Below are 20,540 nucleotides of genomic sequence, written 5' to 3'. Positions count from 1 at the left end.
AGAGACAGAGAAACAGAGACAAAGAGAGACAGAGAAACAGAGACAAAGAGAGACAGAGAGAGAAACAAAGAGAGACAGAGACAAAGAGAGACAGAGAGAAACAAAGAGAGACAGAGAGAGAGAGAAAAAGAAAGCTCATTAAGTCAGAGAGTGGAACCAAGGTAGAAGAGAAACACAATTTCCTTCAGAGTCACTGTGTGTGTGCATCTACCCATGGTGTGTGTGCATCTGCCCATGGTGTGTATGTGGAGCAGATGAATCATCTAAGTGGTAGCTAAGTGCTTTCCAATGAGAGCACAGCATGGACCAGGCCAGATATCTTTCCCAAAGTTCCCTGAACCGAGTCCGATGGGCCCAGACAATATGCATCAATAACTAGAGTACAGGTAGGGCCTGTTTCTTCATCAATAACTAGGGTACAGGTAGGGCCTGTTTCTTCATCAATAACTAGGGTACAGGTAGGGCCTGTTTCTTCATCAATAACTAGGGTACAGGTAGGGCCTGTTTCTTCATCAATAACTAGGGTACAGGTAGGGCCTGTTTCTTCATCAATAACCAGGGTACAGGTAGGGCCTGTTTCTTCATCAATAACTAGGGTACAGGTAGGGCCTGTTTCTTCATCAATAACTAGGGTACAGGTAGGGCCTGTTTCTTCATCAATAGCCAGGGTACAGGTAGGGCCTGTTTCTTCATCAATAGCCAGGGTACAGGTAGGGCCTGTTTCTACATCAATAGCCAGGGTACAGGTAGGGCCTGTTTCTTCATCAATAACTAGGGTACAGGTAGGGCCTGTTTCTTCATCAATAGCCAGGGTACAGGTAGGGCCTGTTTCTTCATCAATAGCCAGGGTACAGGTAGGGCCTGTTTCTACATCAATAGCCAGGGTACAGGTAGGGCCTGTTTCTTCATCAATAACTAGGGTACAGGTAGGGCCTGTTTCTTCATCAATAGCCAGGGTACAGGTAGGGCCTGTTTCTCCCGCTCCTTTCGCTCCCTCCTCTCTACATTTTCCTCTTCTGTCTCTGCTGCTAAAGCCACTTTCTACCACTCTAAATTCCAAGCTTCTGCCTCTAACCCTAGAAAGCTCTTTGCCACCTTCTCCTCCCTCCTGAATCCCCCTCCCCCTCCTCCCTCTCTGCAGATGACTTCGTCAACCATTTTGAAAAGAAGGTCGACGACATCCGATCCTCGTTTGCTAAGTCAAACGACACCGCTGGTTCTGCTCACACTGCCCTACCCTGTGCTCTGACCTCTTTCTCCCCTCTCTCTCCAGATGAAATCTCGCGTCTTGTGACGGCCGGCCGCCCAACAACCTGCCCACTTGACCCTATCCCCTCCTCTCTTCTCCAGACCATTTCCGGAGACCTTCTCCCTTACCTCACCTCGCTCATCAACTCATCCCTGACCGCTGGCTACGTCCCTTCCGTCTTCAAGAGAGCGAGAGTTGCACCCCTTCTGAAAAAACCTACACTCGATCCCTCCGATGTCAACAACTACAGACCAGTATCCCTTCTTTCTTTTCTCTCCAAAACTCTTGAACGTGCCGTCCTTGGCCAGCTCTCCCGCTATCTCTCTCAGAATGACCTTCTTGATCCAAATCAGTCAGGTTTCAAGACTAGTCATTCAACTGAGACTGCTCTTCTCTGTATCACGGAGGCGCTCCGCACCGCTAAAGCTAACTCTCTCTCCTCTGCTCTCATCCTTCTAGACCTATCGGCTGCCTTCGATACTGTGAACCATCAGATCCTCCTCTCCACCCTCTCCGAGTTGGGCATCTCCGGCGCGGCCCACGCTTGGATTGCGTCCTACCTGACAGGTCGCTCCTACCAGGTGGCGTGGCGAGAATCTGTCTCCTCACCACGCGCTCTCACCACTGGTGTCCCCCAGGGCTCTGTTCTAGGCCCTCTCCTATTCTCGCTATACACCAAGTCACTTGGCTCTGTCATAACCTCACATGGTCTCTCCTATCATTGCTATGCAGACGACACACAATTAATCTTCTCCTTTCCCCCTTCTGATGACCAGGTGGCGAATCGCATCTCTGCATGTCTGGCAGACATATCAGTGTGGATGACGGATCACCACCTCAAGCTGAACCTCGGCAAGACGGAGCTGCTCTTCCTCCCGGGGAAGGACTGCCCGTTCCATGATCTCGCCATCACGGTTGACAACTCCATTGTATCCTCCTCCCAGAGCGCTAAGAACCTTGGCGTGATCCTGGACAACACCCTGTCGTTCTCAACTAACATCAAGGCGGTGGCCCGTTCCTGTAGGTTCATGCTCTACAACATCCGCAGAGTACGACCCTGCCTCACACAGGAAGCGGCGCAGGTCCTAATCCAGGCACTTGTCATCTCCCGTCTGGATTACTGCAACTCGCTGTTGGCTGGGCTCCCTGCCTGTGCCATTAAACCCCTACAACTCATCCAGAACGCCGCAGCCCGTCTGGTGTTCAACCTTCCCAAGTTCTCCCACGTCACCCCGCTCCTCCGCTCTCTCCACTGGCTTCCAGTTGAAGCTCGCATCCGCTACAAGACCATGGTGCTTGCCTACGGAGCTGTGAGGGGAACGGCACCTCAGTACCTCCAGGCTCTGATCAGGCCCTACACCCAAACAAGGGCACTGCATTCATCCACCTCTGGCCTGCTCGCCTCCCTACCACTGAGGAAGTACAGTTCCCGCTCAGCCCAGTCAAAACTGTTCTCTGCTCTGGCCCCCCAATGGTGGAACAAACTCCCTCACGACGCCAGGACAGCGGAGTCAATCACCACCTTCCGGAGACACCTGAAACCCCACCTCTTTAAGGAATACCTAGGATAGGATAAAGTAATCCTTCTCACCCCCCTTAAAAGATTTAGATGCACTATTGTAAAGTGGCTGTTCCACTGGATGTCATAAGGTGAATGCACCAATTTGTAAGTCGCTCTGGATAAGAGCGTCTGCTAAATGACTTAAATGTAAATGTAAATGTTTACTGTTATAATCCCTCTCTCTCCTTTAACATCAGGTTTACTGTTATAATCCCTCTCTCTCCTTTAACATCAGGTTTACTGTTATAATCCCTCTCTCTCCTTTAACATCAGGTTTACTGTTATAATCCCTCTCTCTCCTTTAACATCAGGTTTACTGTTATAATCCCTCTCTCTCCTTTACATCAGGTTTACTGTTATAATCCCTCTCTCTCCTTTAACATCAGGTTTACTGTTATAATCCCTCTCTCTCCTTTAACATCAGGTTTACTGTTATAATCCCTCTCTCTCCTTTACATCAGGTTTACTGTTATAATCCCTCTCTCTCCTTTACATCAGGTTTACTGTTATAATCCCTCTCTCTCCTTTAACATCAGGTTTACTGTTATAATCCCTCTCTCTCCTTTACATCAGGTTTACTGTTATAATCCCTCTCTCTCCTTTAACATCAGGTTTACTGTTATAATCCCTCTCTCTCCTTTACATCAGGTTTACTGTTATAATCCCTCTCTCTCCTTTACATCAGGTTTACTGTTATAATCCCTCTCTCTCCTTTAACATCAGGTTTCCTGTTATAATCCCTCTCTCTCCTTTACATCAGGTTTACTGTTATAATCCCTCTCTCTCCTTTAACATCAGGTTTACTGTTATAATCCCTCTCTCTCCTTTAACATCAGGTTTACTGTTATAATCCCTCTCTCTCCTTTACATCAGGTTTACTGTTATAATCCCTCTCTCTCCTTTAACATCAGGTTTACTGTTATAATCCCTCTCTCTCCTTTACATCAGGTTTACTGTTATAATCCCTCTCTCTCCTTTACATCAGGTTTACTGTTATAATCCCTCTCTCTCCTTTAACATCAGGTTTACTGTTATAATCCCTCTCTCTCCTTTACATCAGGTTTACTGTTATAATCCCTCTCTCTCCTTTACATCAGGTTTACTGTTATAATCCCTCTCTCTCCTTTACATCAGGTTTACTGTTATAATCCCTCTCTCTCCTTTAACATCAGGTTTACTGTTATAATCCCTCTCTCCTTTAACATCAGGTTTAACATCAGGTTTACTGTTATAATCCCTCTCTCTCCTTTAACATCAGGTTTACTGTTATAATCCCTCTCTCTCCTTTAACATCAGGTTTACTGTTATAATCCTCTCTCTCCTTTAACATCAGGTTTACTGTTATAATCCCTCTCTCTCCTTTACATCAGGTTTACTGTTATAATCCCTCTCTCTCCTTTAACATCAGGTTTACTGTTATAATCCCTCTCTCTCCTTTAACATCAGGTTTACTGTTATAATCCCTCTCTCTCCTTTAACATCAGGTTTACTGTTATAATCCCTCTCTCTCCTTTAACATCAGGTTTACTGTTATAATCCCTCTCTCTCCTTTAACATCAGGTTTACTGTTATAATCCCTCTCTCTCCTTTAACATCAGGTTTACTGTTATAATCCCTCTCTCTCCTTTAACATCAGGTTTACTGTTATAATCCCTCTCTCTCCTTTAACATCAGGTTTACTGTTATAATCCCTCTCTCTCCTTTAACATCAGGTTTACTGTTATAATCCTCTCTCTCCTTTATCAGGTTTACTGTTATAATCCCTCTCTCTCTCCTTTAACATCAGGTTTACTGTTATAATCCCTCTCTCTCCTTTAACATCAGGTTTACTGTTATAATCCCTCTCTCTCCTTTAACATCAGGTTTACTGTTATAATCCCTCTCTCTCCTTTAACATCAGGTTTACTGTTATAATCCCTCTCTCTCCTTTAACATCAGGTTTACTGTTATAATCCCTCTCTCTCCTTTACATCAGGTTTACTGTTATAATCCCTCTCTCTCCTTTACATCAGGTTTACTGTTATAATCCCTCTCTCTCCTTTACATCAGGTTTACTGTTATAATCCCTCTCTCTCCTTTACATCAGGTTTACTGTTATAATCCCTCTCTCCTTTACATCAGGTTTACTGTTATAATCCCTCTCTCTCCTTTAACATCAGGTTTACTGTTATAATCCTCTCTCTCCTTTAACATCAGGTTTACTGTTATAATCCCTCTCTCTCCTTTACATCAGGTTTACTGTTATAATCCCTCTCTCTCCTTTAACATCAGGTTTACTGTTATAATCCCTCTCTCTCCTTTACATCAGGTTTACTGTTATAATCCCTCTCTCTCCTTTACATCAGGTTTACTGTTATAATCCCTCTCTCTCATCAGGTTTAATAATCATCAGGTTTACTGTTATAATCCCTCTCTCTCCTTTAACATCAGGTTTACTGTTATAATCCCTCTCTCTCCTTTAACATCAGGTTTACTGTTATAATCCCTCTCTCTCCTTTAACATCAGGTTTACTGTTATAATCCCTCTCTCTCCTTTAACATCAGGTTTACTGTTATAATCTGGTTTACTGTTATAATCCCTCTCTCTCCTTTAACATCAGGTTTACTGTTATAATCCTCTCTCTCCTTTAACATCAGGTTTACTGTTATAATCCCTCTCTCTCCTTTAACATCAGGTTTACTGTTATAATCCCTCTCTCTCCTTTAACATCAGGTTTACTGTTATAATCCTCTCTCTCCTTTACATCAGGTTTACTGTTATAATCCCTCTCTCTCCTTTAACATCAGGTTTACTGTTATAATCCCTCTCTCTCCTTTAACATCAGGTTTACTGTTATAATCCCTCTCTCTCCTTTACATCAGGTTTACTGTTATAATCCCTCTCTCTCCTTTAACATCAGGTTTACTGTTATAATCCCTCTCTCTCCTTTAACATCAGGTTTACTGTTATAATCCCTCTCTCTCCTTTAACATCAGGTTTACTGTTATAATCCCTCTCTCTCCTTTACATCAGGTTTACTGTTATAATCCCTCTCTCTCCTTTACATCAGGTTTACTGTTATAATCCCTCTCTCTCCTTTAACATCAGGTTTACTGTTATAATCCCTCTCTCTCCTTTACATCAGGTTTACTGTTATAATCCCTCTCTCTCCTTTAACATCAGGTTTACTGTTATAATCCCTCTCTCTCCTTTACATCAGGTTTACTGTTATAATCCCTCTCTCTCCTTTAACATCAGGTTTACTGTTATAATCCCTCTCTCTCCTTTAACATCAGGTTTACTGTTATAATCCCTCTCTCTCCTTTAACATCAGGTTTACTGTTATAATCCCTCTCTCTCCTTTACATCAGGTTTACTGTTATAATCCCTCTCTCTCCTTTACATCAGGTTTACTGTTATAATCCCTCTCTCTCCTTTAACATCAGGTTTACTGTTATAATCCCTCTCTCTCCTTTAACATCAGGTTTACTGTTATAATCCCTCTCTCTCCTTTAACATCAGGTTTACTGTTATAATCCCTCTCTCTCCTTTAACATCAGGTTTACTGTTATAATCCCTCTCTCTCCTTTAACATCAGGTTTACTGTTATAATCCCTCTCTCTCCTTTACATCAGGTTTACTGTTATAATCCCTCTCTCTCCTTTAACATCAGGTTTACTGTTATAATCCCTCTCTCTCCTTTAACATCAGGTTTACTGTTATAATCCCTCTCTCTCCTTTACATCAGGTTTACTGTTATAATCCCTCTCTCTCCTTTACATCAGGTTTACTGTTATAATCCCTCTCTCTCCTTTACATCAGGTTTACTGTTATAATCCCTCTCTCTCCTTTACATCAGGTTTACTGTTATAATCCCTCTCTCTCCTTTACATCAGGTTTACTGTTATAATCCCTCTCTCTCCTTTAACATCAGGTTTACTGTTATAATCCCTCTCTCTCCTTTAACATCAGGTTTACTGTTATAATCCCTCTCTCTCCTTTAACATCAGGTTTACCTGTTATAATCCCTCTCTCTCCTTTACATCAGGTTTACTGTTATAATCCTCTCTCTCCTTTAACATCAGGTTTACTGTTATAATCCCTCTCTCTCCTTTACATCAGGTTTACTGTTATAATCCCTCTCTCTCCTTTACATCAGGTTTACTGTTATAATCCCTCTCTCTCCTTTAACATCAGGTTTACTGTTATAATCCCTCTCTCTCCTTTACATCAGGTTTACTGTTATAATCCCTCTCTCTCCTTTAACATCAGGTTTACTGTTATAATCCCTCTCTCTCCTTTAACATCAGGTTTACTGTTATAATCCCTCTCTCTCCTTTACATCAGGTTTACTGTTATAATCCCTCTCTCTCCTTTAACATCAGGTTTACTGTTATAATCCCTCTCTCTCCTTTACATCAGGTTTACTGTTATAATCCCTCTCTCTCCTTTAACATCAGGTTTACTGTTATAATCCCTCTCTCTCCTTTAACATCAGGTTTACTGTTATAATCCCTCTCTCTCCTTTACATCAGGTTTACTGTTATAATCCCTCTCTCTCCTTTACATCAGGTTTACTGTTATAATCCCTGTCTCTCCTTTAACATCAGGTTTACTGTTATAATCCCTCTCTCTCCTTTAACATCAGGTTTACTGTTATAATCCCTCTCTCTCCTTTAACATCAGGTTTACTGTTATAATCCCTCTCTCTCCTTTAACATCAGGTTTACTGTTATAATCCCTCTCTCTCCTTTACATCAGGTTTACTGTTATAATCCCTCTCTCTCCTTTACATCAGGTTTACTGTTATAATCCCTGTCTCTCCTTTAACATCAGGTTTACTGTTATAATCCCTCTCTCTCCTTTAACATCAGGTTTACTGTTATAATCCCTCTCTCTCCTTTAACATCAGGTTTACTGTTATAATCCTCTCTCTCCTTTAACATCAGGTTTACTGTTATAATCCTCTCTCTCCTTTACATCAGGTTTACTGTTATAATCCCTCTCTCTCCTTTACATCAAGTTTACTGTTATAATCCCTCTCTCCTTTAACATCAGGTTTACTGTTATAATCCCTCTCTCTCCTTTAACATCAGGTTTACTGTTATAATCCCTCTCTCTCCTTTACATCAGGTTTACTGTTATAATCCCTCTCTCTCCTTTACATCAGGTTTACTGTTATAATCCCTCTCTCTCCTTTAACATCAGGTTTACTGTTATAATCCCTCTCTCTCCTTTAACATCAGGTTTACTGTTATAATCCCTCTCTCTCCTTTACATCAGGTTTACTGTTATAATCCCTCTCTCTCCTTTACATCAGGTTTACTGTTATAATCCCTCTCTCTCCTTTAACATCAGGTTTACTGTTATAATCCCTCTCTCTCCTTTACATCAGGTTTACTGTTATAATCCCTCTCTCTCCTTTAACATCAGGTTTACTGTTATAATCCCTCTCTCTCCTTTACATCAGGTTTACTGTTATAATCCCTCTCTCTCCTTTAACATCAGGTTTACTGTTATAATCCCTCTCTCTCCTTTAACATCAGGTTTACTGTTATAATCCCTCTCTCTCCTTTACATCAGTTTTACTGTTATAATCCCTCTCTCTCCTTTACATCAGGTTTACTGTTATAATCCCTCTCTCTCCTTTAACATCAGGTTTACTGTTATAATCCCTCTCTCTCCTTTACATCAGGTTTACTGTTATAATCCCTCTCTCTCCTTTACATCAGGTTTACTGTTATAATCCCTCTCTCTCCTTTAACATCAGGTTTACTGTTATAATCCCTCTCTCTCCTTTAACATCAGGTTTACAAACTACAAGCATTGATTATGCAAGAATGGGCTGCCATCAGTCAGGATGTGGCCCAGAAGTTAATTGACAGCATGCCAGGGCGGATTGCAGAGGTCTTGAAAAAGAAATTGCCTCTTTGCATCAACTTCATGTAATTGTCAATAAAAGCCTTTGACACGTATGAAATGCTTGTAATTATACTTCAGTATCCATAGTAACATCTGACAAAAATATCTAAAGACACTGAAGCAGCAAACTTTGTGGAAATTAATGTGTCATTCTCAAAACTTTTGGCCACGATTGTACGTCCATAGGCAGCCGCCCCTGATGTGCTAGTGATGGCTGTTTAGCAGTCTCATGGCCTTGAGATAGAAGCTGTTTTTCAGTCTCTCGGTCCCTGCTTTGATGCTCCTGCACTGAGCTCGCCTTCTGGATGATAGCGGGGTGAACAGTCAGTGGCTCGGGTGGTTGTTGTCCTTGATGATCTTCATGGCCTTCCTGTGACATCGGGTGGTGTAGGTGTCCTGGAGGGCAGGTAGTTTGCCCCCGGTGATGCGTTGTGCAGACCTCACTACCCTCTGGAGAGCCTTATCCCTCTCAGCTTTTTACTAAAACAGGGGCGGGGACAACGCTTTGTTATTGTTTCAACTGCTGATTGCCCCTTTAAATCCCGCTTTGCACTTCCAACCATTATATATTCATAGGACTGTAAAAGAAATAGGGAATAGGGTGCAAATTGAGATGGAGGAGGATGGTCATTTTCCCATCTATCCGTTGGTCCCTTGCTAGGAGTTAGGACACCACGGCTGCGTTGGTCCCTGGCTAGGAGCTAGGAGTTAGGACACCACGGCTGCGTTGGTCCCTGGCTAGGAGCTAGGAGTTAGGACACCCAGCCTGCGTTGGTCTCTGGCTAGGAGCTAGGAGTTAGGACACCACGGCTGCGTTGGTCCCTGGCTAGGAGCTAGGAGTTAGGAGCTAGGACACCCAGCCTGCGTTGGTCCCTGGCTAGGAGCTAGGAGCTAGGACACCCAGCCTGCGTTGGTCCATGGCTAGGAGCTAGGAGTTAGGACACCCAGCCTGCGTTGGTCCCTGGCTAGGAGCTAGGAGTTAGGACACCCCGCCTGCGTTGGTCCCTAGCTAGGAGCTAGGAGTTAGGACACCACGGCTGCGTTGGTCCCTGGCTAGGAGCTAGGAGTTAGGAGTTAGGACACCCCACCTGCGTTGGCTGGCCTCCCAAACAGCCCACAGCTTGTTAACTAGGATGATAACGTGGACAGTTGGCTCCTTCTTTACCATAGACTCTGTCTATAGCTACATAATGCTGACTTCTACATAACACTGGTGAGGAGGATGTGAGATTCTCACCAACACACCAGTCCAACTTTTCAAAACAGGTTGGGATAAATATAGGGGTGTAACGTAGGACGTAATGTAGGACTGTGGCCTACATAACACACCATGAAGGAGACTTTTAAATAACTGTCCAACAAGTAGTGGGAGCACTTGAAGGGACTGATAGAATTCATGTCTTACCAATACTGCTAAGTTATTTGGACACATTAGCAACAGGGCTGTGTTTGGCCAGCTCTCACAGCCGGTGTAACCCAAAAGGGCACCCTATGCCCTGTGGGCCCTGTTCAAAAGCAGTGCACTATATAGGGAATAGAGTGAGATTTGGCCAGCTCCCAAGAAGATGAACCTATGAGTCACACACTGCCGTGAATGGGTAAGAAATCTTAAAAGCTGTCTCAGACAAATGAATTGTGTTTATCACATTAATGAGGTACAAAATATGTCCGTGCTCCTCACTAGCTTCACGTTGCCATGGCACCATCTCTACCTGTACTGAACCCTCTCTACCTGTACTGAACCATCTCTACCTGTACTGAACCCTCTCTACCTGTACTGAACCATCTCTACCTGTACTGAACCCTCTCTACCTGTACTGAACCCTCTCTACCTGTACTGAACCATCTCTACCTGTACTGAACCCTCTCTACCTGTACTGAACCCTCTCTACCTGTACTGAACCATCTCTACCTGTACTGAACCATCTCTACCTGTACTGAACCTTCTCTACCTGTACTGAACCCTCTCTACCTGTACTGAACCATCTCTACCTGTACTGAACCCTCTCTACCTGTACTGAACCCTCTACCTGTACTGAACCATCTCTACCTGTACTGAACCATCTCTACCTGTACTGAACCATCTCTACCTGTTCTGAACCCTCTCTACCTGTACTGAACCATCTCTAGCTGTACTGAACCATCTCTACCTGTACTGAACCCTCTCTACCTGTACTGAACCCTCTCTACCTGTACTGAACCCTCTCTACCTGTACTGAACCATCTCTACCTGTACTGAACCCTCTCTACCTGTACTGAACCCTCTCTACCTGTACTGAACCCTCTCTACCTATACTGAACCCTCTCTACCTGTACTGAACCATCTCTACCTGTACTGAACCATCTCTACCTGTACTGAACCCTCTCTACCTGTACTGAACCATCTCTACCTGTACTGAACCCTCTCTACCTGTACTGAACCCTCTCTACCTGTACTGAACCCTCTCTACCTGTACTGAACCCTCTCTACCTGTACTGAACCCTCTCTACCTGTACTGAACCCTCTCTACCTGTACTGAACCATCTCTACCTGTACTGAACCCTCTCTACCTGTACTGAACCCTCTCTACCTGTACTGAACCCTCTCTACCTGTACTGAACCCTCTCTACCTGTACTGAACCCTCTCTAGCTGTACTGAACCATCTCTACCTGTACTGAACCCTCTCTACCTGTACTGAACCCTCTCTACCTGTACTGAACCATCTCTACCTGTACTGAACCCTCTCTACCTGTACTGAACCCTCTCTACCTGTACTGAACCATCTCTACCACACACACACACACATGTACTGAACCCTCTCTACCTGTACTGAACCCTCTCTACCTGTACTGAACCCTCTCTACCTGTACTGAACCATCTCTAGCTGTACTGAACCCTCTCTACCTGTACTGAACCATCTCTACCTGTACTGGACCCTCTCTACCTGTACTGGACCCTCTCTACCTGTACTGAACCCTCTCTGCCTGTACTAAAGTGGTGCACTATGTAGGGAATAGGGTGCCATAGGACTCAGATCTAAAGTGGTGCACTATGTAGTTTGAAACGCTGAGTCGTGAATGGTGACTTTAAGTTCTGAGTTGGTCTCGGCTCACTAAAGCCTCTCTCTCAACTACTGCCACAGAGAATCACACACCCACTCCACACACATACAGTATGTAAAGCACGACACACACACACACACATACAGTATGTAAACACCACACACACACACACACACACACACACACACACACACACACACACACACACACACACACACACACACACACACACACACACAGTATGTAAAGCACGACACACACACACAAACGTACAGTATGTAAAGCATGACACACACACCCACCCACAGACATACAGTATGTAATGCACGACACACACACACACACACATACACCCACTCCACACACCCACAGACATACAGTATGTGAAGCATGACACACACACACACATACAGTATGTAAAGCACGACACACACACACACATACAGTATGTAAAGCACGACACACACACACACATACAGTATGTAAAGCACGACACACACACACCCACAGACATGCTCCCAAACACACACTCTCTCTGTTCACACCATGCCTCTCACTCACGTCTCTCTCGCTCACACAGAATCACAGACATGCTCCCAAACACACACTCTCTCTGTTCACACCATGCCTCTCACTCACGTCTCTCTCGCTCACACAGAATCACAGACATGCTCCCAAACACACTCTCAACGGAAGAGTTCTCCCTCAACAGCATCTCTAATGACCAGCCCTAAAGCTTCCATACCATACCTCCATCCACAACTGAGAAGACACTGGTGGAGAACCAGCACTGAGAAGACACAGGTGGAGACCCAGCACTGAGAAGAAATAAGTGTAGACCCAGCACTGAGAAGACACAGGTGGAGACCCAGCACTGAGAAGACACTGGTGGAGAACCAGCACTGAGAAGACACAGGTGGAGACCCAGCACGGAGAAGAAATAAGTGTAGACCCAGTACTGAGAAGACACAGGTGGAGACCCAGCACTGAGAAGACACAGGTGGAGACCCAGCACTGAGAAGAAATAAGTGTAGACCCAGTACTGAGAAGACACAGGTGGAGACCCAGCACTGAGAAGAAATAAGTGTAGACCCAGTACTGAGAAGACACAGGTGGAGACCCAGCACTGAGAAGACATAAGTGGAGACCCAGCACTGAGAAGACACAGGGGGAGACCCAGCACTGAGAAGACACGGGTGGAGACCCAGCACTGAGAAGACACAGGTGGAGACCCAGCACTGAGAAGACACAGGTGGAGACCCAGCACTGAGAAGACACAGGTGGAGACCCAGCACTGAGAAGACACAGGGGAGACCCAGCACTGAGAAGACACAGGTGGAGACCCAGCACTGAGAAGACACAGGTGGAGACCCAGCACTGAGAAGACACAGGTGGAGACCCAGCACTGAGAAGACACAGGTGGAGACCCAGCACTGAGAAGACACAGGTGGAGACCCAGCACTGAGAAGACACAGGTGGAGACCCAGCACTGAGAAGACACAGGTGGAGACCCAGCACTGAGAAGACACAGGTGGAGACCCAGCACTGAGAAGACACAGGTGGAGACCCAGCACTGAGAAGACACAGGTGGAGACCCAGCACTGAGAAGACACAGGTGGAGACCCAGCACTGAGAAGTTATATTCTTCCAGAATCGATGGGTATATATAGTCCAACGTGTACATACATATCAGTAATGAATTAAAGTCCAAAAACGGATGTAGCAACTGCAGATTGTCCCTTTGTCCCTTTAATGGCAACAATTACAGCCTGACACTGATAGTTTAAATCCACACACTGCACTTCAAGACACTTGACTTTGATTTCTCTCGTGAATTGATTTGATTTCCCCTCTAAACCCCTGAACTAAATGGAATTCAAGCAAACCGACGTCGGATAAATCAGATGTTTAAATAACCTACATTTATTTGTATTTTTTATAAATGTCGGTGAACAGTAGGGCTTTAAATAAGTAACCATTAGGGTTACAGCCCCCCCCCCCCCAAGCAAACAGCCCCCCCCCCGGTGTGGTGGGAACATCAGGTGGTAAAGGAGTCGCCAGCTCACAGTCATCCGGCCGGAAACGACATAAGCCCATCCCACTACACTGGCAGCATTCCAGAAAATACTGACTGCACCACACACACACACACAATACTGACTGCACCACACACACACACACAATACTGACTGCACCACACACACACACACAATACTGACTGCACTACACACACACACAATACTGACTGCACTACACACACACACAATACTGACTGCACCACACACACACACAATACTGACTGCACCACACACACACACATACTGACTGCACCACACACACACACATACTGACTGCACCACACACACACACACAATATTGACTGCACCACACCACACACACACAATACTGACTGCACCACACACACACACAATACTGACTGCACCACACACACACACACAATACTGACTGCACCACACACACACACACAATACTGACTGCACTACGGGGCCACACACACACACACACACACACACACACACACACACACACACACACACACACACACACACACACACTACACACACACACACACACACACACACACAATACTGACCACACACCACACACACACACACAATACTGACTGCACTACGGGGCCACACACACACACACACAATACTGACTGCACTACGGGGCCACACACACACACACAATACTGACTGCACTACGGGGGCCACACTCACTCACATCTGGTCTATCTTAGGGAGAGTATATGTTTTGCGGCCAGGGAACAGTGTGTGTGTGTGTGTGTGTGTGTGTGTGTGTGTGTGTGTGTGTGTGTGTGTGTGTGTGTGTGTGTGTGTGTGTGTGTGTGTGTGTGTGTGTGTGTGTGTGTGTGTGTACTCACGGCACAGGCCGATGATGTGGCTGCTGTCTTCATGGACAAACTTCTTAGTCACCGCCTCCTCCATGATCTGTTTCACCTGTACCGACAGTCAACACACAGAATCATTCATTACCATCATCCTTACCGTCGTCATCATCATCATTACATCATTATTACCATCATCATCATCAGTACCACCACCATCATTACCACCACCATCATCATCACCACCACTATCATCATCATCATTACCATCCCCATTACCACCACCATCATCATCATCATCATCATCATCATCAGCTCTTCCGAGATGGCATAGCAGTTCAGACGTCTTTTGTCCTCGTCTTGTCGTGTCCTGTATATATATATATTTACAACTTTTTTCACATACATTTTATTTTTATTTTCCATCAACTCAACTTCAAAACACTCTCCTGCAACCCGCCTCACCAATTTATATTTATAAATAAGTATTATTTACCTCAAATCTGCAATCCTCCAAGAAGCTAGCCAGAAGCGAGCCAGAAACTCCAAGAAGCTAGCCAGAAACTAGCCAGAAGCTAGCCAGAAACTAGCCAGAAGCTAGCCCGGAAGCTAATCCAGAAGCTAATCAGAAGCTAGTTCAGAAGCTAGTTAGCTTCTTTACTGGCAAATCGTTAGTATTCAGCTAACCACGGTTTGTGGTCATCAGCTATCCTTTAGCTCGAAAATCTATCGCCAGTTTTGTACGGCGCAGCGCGGCTCGGAACGGAACATACCGGACCAATTTTTCTCTCCATGTCCCTGGATTTCAACTGCTCTCTGGACATTCATACCCGGATCTCACAGCTAGCTAGCTGCTATCCGTGTGACTATCGGCTTTCGTCGATTCCGGAGCAAACATCAATTATTCCGGAGCTAGCCAGCTCCGTCAATCACTCCTGAGCTCCGTCAATCACTCCTGAGCTCCGTCAATCACTCCTGGGCTGCAGTCACCTATCCGGACCCGTTTTACTGCCTACGCGGAGCCCCACCGGGCCTTCACAACTGGACTGCCGACGTTATCTACCCGAAGGAGATCCGGCTGGCTCCTCCGTCGCTACGTTACCTGAACGCCCATCTGCGGCCTGCTAACCATTAGCTGTCTTACCGGCTGCTATCTGAATAGACAATCGGACAATTTATTTATTTTTATTATTATTATGTTTCTTCTTGGGCCTCTATAACTATATCTATTTTTTTTATTTTTGTTGTTGTTGTGTGATTTGGATTAATCCCCTCTACCACACGGAACCCCACTAATCTACTGACGGAACGCAAGAGGTGGCTAACAACAGACCTCCATCCTATGCTAGCTTGCTACTGATGGCCTGGCTAGCTGTCTAAATCGCCGTGACCCCCAACCAACCTCTCCACTCACTGGACCCTTTTGATCACTCGACTAAGGATGCCTCTCCTTAATGTCAATATGTCTTGTCCATTGCTGTTCTGGTTAGTGTTTATTGGCTTATTTCACTGTAGAGCCTCTAGTCCTGCTCACTATACCTTATCCAACTTATTAGTTCCACCACCCACACATGCAATGACATCTCCTGGTTTCAATGATGTTTCTAGAGACAATATCTCTCTCTTCATCACTCAATACATAGGTTTACCTCCACTGTATTCACATCCTACCATACCTTTGTCTGTACATTATACCTTGATGCTATTTTATCGCCCCCAGAAACCTCCTGTTCCAGACGTTCTAGACGACCAATTCTTATTGCTTTTAGCCGCACCCTTATTCTTCTCCTCCTATGTTCCTCTGGCGATGTAGAGGTGAATCCAGGCCCTGCAGTGCCTAGCTCCACTCCTATTCCCCAGACGCTCTCTTTTGATGACTTCTGTAACCGTAATAGCCTTGGTTTCATGCATGTTAACATTAGAAGCCTCCTCCCTAAGTTTGTTATATTCACTGCTTTAACACACTCTGCCAGCCCGGATGTTCTAGCTGTGTCTGAATCCTGGCTTAGGAAGACCACCAAAAATTCAGAAATTTTAATTCCAAACTACAACATTTTCAGACAAGATAGAACTGACAAAGGGGGCGGTGTTGCAATCTACTGCAAAGATAGCCTGCAGAGTTCTGTCCTACTATCCAGGTCTGTACCCAAACAATTTGAACTTCTACTTTTAAAAATCCACCTCTCTAAAATCAAGTCTCTCACCGTTGCCGCCTGCTATAGACTACCCTCTGCCCCCAGCTGTGCTCTGGACACCATATGTGAACTGATTGCCCCCCATCTATCTTCAGAGCTCGTGCTGCTAGGCGACCTAAACTGGAACATGCTTAACACCCCAGCCATCCTACAATCTAAACTGGATGCCCTCAATCTCACACAAATTATCAATGAACCTACCAGGTACCCCCCCAAAGCCTTAAACACGGGCACCCTCATAGATATCATTCTAACCAACTTCCCCTCTAAATACACCTCTGCTGTCTTCAACCAAGATCTCAGCGATCACTGCCTCATTGCCTGCATCCGTAATGGGTCAGCGGTCAAACAACCTCCACTCATCACTGTAAAACGCTCCCTGAAACACTTCAGCGAGCAGGCCTTTCTAATCGACCTGGCCGGGGTATCCTGGAAGGATATTGATCTCATCTCGTCAGTAGAGGATGCCTGGATATTTTTTTAAAATGCCTTCCTAACCATTTTAAATAAACATGCCCCATTCAATAAATTTAGAACCAGGAACAGATATAGCCCTTGGTTCTCCCCAGACCTGACTGCCCTTAACCAACACAAAAACATCCTATGGCGTTCTGCATCAGCATCGAACAGCCCCCGTGATATGCAGCTGTTCAGGGAAGCTAGAAACCGTTATACACAGGCAGTTAGAAAAGCCAAGGCTAGCTTTTTCAAGCAGAAATTTGCTTCCTGCAACACTAACTCAAAAAAGTTCTGGGACACTGTAAAGTCCATGGAGAAAAATAACACCTCCTCCCAGCTGCCCACTGCACTGAAGATAGGAAACACTGTCACCACTGATAAATCCACCATAATTGAGAATTTCAATAAGCATTTTTCTACGGCTGGCCATGCTTTCCACCTGGCTACTCCTACCCCGGTCAACAGCACTGCACCCCCAACAGCAACTCGCCCAAGCCTTCCCCATTTCTCCTTCTCCCAAATCCATTCAGCTGATGTTCTGAAAGAGCTGAAAAATCTGGACCCCTACAAATCAGCCGGGCTAGACAATCTGGACCCTTTCTTTCTAAAATTATCTGCCGAAATTGTTGCCACCCCTATTACTAGCCTGTTCAACTTCTCTTTCGTGTCGTCTGAGATTCCCAAAGATTGGAAAGCAGCTGCGGTCATCCCCCTCTTCAAAGGGGGGACACTCTTGACCCAAACTGCTACAGACCTACATCTATCCTACCATGCCTTTCTAAGGTCTTCGAAAGCCAAGTCAACAAACAGATTACCGACCATTTTGAATCTCACCATACCTTCTCTGCTATGCAATCTGGTTTCAGAGCTGGTCATGGGTGCACCTCAGCCATGCTCAAGGTCCTAAACGATATCTTAACCGCCATCGATAAGAAACATTACTGTGCAGCCGTATTCATTGATCTGGCCAAGGCTTTCGACTCTGTCAATCACCACATCCTCATCGGCAGACTCGACAGCCTTGGTTTCTCAAATGATTGCCTCGCCTGGTTCACCAACTACTTCTCTGATAGAGTTCAGTGTGTCAAATCGGAGGGTCTGCTGTCCGGACCTCTGGCAGTCTCTATGGGGGTGCCACAGAGTTCAATTCTTGGACCGACTCTCTTCTCTGTATACATCAATGAGGTCGCTCTTGATGCTGGTCAGTCTCTGATCCACCTCTTCGCAGACGACACCATTCTGTATACTTCCGGCCCTTCTTTGGACACTGTGTTAACAACCCTCCAGGCAAGCTTCAATGCCATACAACTCTCCTTCCGTGGCCTCCAATTGCTCTTAAATACAAGTAAAACTAAATGCATGCTCTTCAACCGATCGCTACCTGCACCTACCCGCCTGTCCAACATCACTACTCTGGACGGCTCTGACTTAGAATACGTGGACAACTACAAATACTTAGGTGTCTGGTTAGACTGTAAACTCTCCTTCCAGACCCATATCAAACATCTCCAATCCAAGGTTAAATCTAGAATTGGCTTCCTATTTCGCAACAAAGCATCCTTCACTCATGCTGCCAAACATACCCTTGTAAAACTGACCACCATACCAATCCTCGACTTTGGCGATGTCATTTACAAAATAGCCTCCAATACCCTACTCAACAAATTGGATGCAGTCTATCACAGTGCAATCCGTTTTGTCACCAAAGCCCCATATACTACCCACCATTGCGACCTGTACACTCTCATTGGCTGGCCTTCGCTTCATACTCGCCGCCACACCCACTGGCTCCATATCATCTACAAGACCCTGCTAGGTAAAGTCCCCCTTATCTCAGCTCGCTGGTCACCATAGCATCTCCCACCTGTAGCACACGCTCCAGCAGGTATATCTCTCTAGTCACCCCCAAAACCAATTATTTCTTTGGCCGCCTCTCCTTCCAGTTCTCTGCTGCCAATGACTGGAACGAACTACAAAAATCTCTGCAACTGGAAACACTTATCTCCCTCACTAGCTTTAAGCACCAACTGTCAGAGCATCTTACAGATTACTGCACCTGTACATAGCCCATCTATAATTTAGCCCAAACAACTACCTCTTTCCCAACTGTATTTAATGAAATTTATTTATTTTGCTCCTTTGCACCCCATAATTTTTATTTCTACTTTGCACATTCTTCCATTGCAAAACTACCATTCCAGTGTTTTACTTGCTATATTGTATTTACTTTGCCACCATGGCCTTTTTTGCCTTTACCTCCCTTCTCACCTAATTTGCTCACATTGTATATAGAATTGTTTATACTGTATTATTGACTGTATGTTTGTTTTACTCCATGTGTAACTCTGTGTCGTTGTATCTGTCGAACTGCTTTGCTTTATCTTGGCCAGGTCGCAATTGTAAATGAGAACTTGTTCTCAACTGGCCTACCTGGTTAAATAAAGTTGAAAAAAAATCATCATCATCACCATCATCACCATCACCACCATCATCATCACCACCACCACCATCACCATCCCATAATTACCACCATCACCATCACCATCATTACCATCACCACCACCACCATCATCATCACCATAACTGACATCACCATCATTACCACCACCACCACCATCATCATTACCACCACCACCATTACCATCACCACCATCATTACCATCACCATCATCATTACCACCATCACCACCACTATCATCATCATTACCACCACCACTATCCTCATCATCATCATTACCACCACCACTATCCTCATCATCATCACCACCACCACTATCCTCATCATCATCATCATCACCACCACCATCATGATCATTACCACCACCACATTGAGTGTAGTCTGGCCCAGGAGTGTGAAGGTGAACGGAAAGGCTCTGGAGCAACGAACCGCCCTTGCTGTCTCTGCCTGGCCGGTTCCCCTCCTTCCACTGGGATTCTCTGCTTCTAACCCTATTACAGGGGCTGAGTCACTGGCTTACTAGGGCTCTTTCATACCATCCCTAGGAGGGGTGCGTCACTTGAGTGGGTTGAGTCACTGATGTGATCTTCCTGTCTGGGTTGGCGCCCCCCCCTTGGGTTGTGCCCCGGCGGAGATGTTTGTGGGCTATACTCGGCCTTGTCTCAGGATGGTAAGTTGGTGGTTGAAGATATCCCTCTAGTGGTGTGGGGGCTGTGCTTTGGCAAAGTGGGTGGGGTTATATCCTTCCTGTTTGGCCCTGTCCGGGGGATGTCATCGGATGGGGCCACAGTGTCTCCTGAC

General features: G+C 45.3%; 1 protein-coding gene across 1 annotated transcript in view; it reads right to left on the bottom strand.

Annotated features, from left to right (window-relative positions):
* Positions 1-20,540, bottom strand: part of LOC118379318 (small G protein signaling modulator 2-like) — a 144,215-nt gene that overhangs the window by 109,651 nt on the left and 14,024 nt on the right. The window contains 1 exon segment of the mRNA XM_052485219.1: positions 14,664-14,739. Within this exon segment, the coding sequence (XP_052341179.1) occupies positions 14,664-14,739 (76 nt within the window).

This window comes from Oncorhynchus keta, chromosome 1 (assembly GCF_023373465.1).
Source record: "Oncorhynchus keta strain PuntledgeMale-10-30-2019 chromosome 1, Oket_V2, whole genome shotgun sequence".
Classification (NCBI taxonomy): Eukaryota; Metazoa; Chordata; class Actinopteri; order Salmoniformes; family Salmonidae; genus Oncorhynchus; species Oncorhynchus keta.
This window is presented reverse-complemented; position numbering and strand designations above follow the sequence as displayed.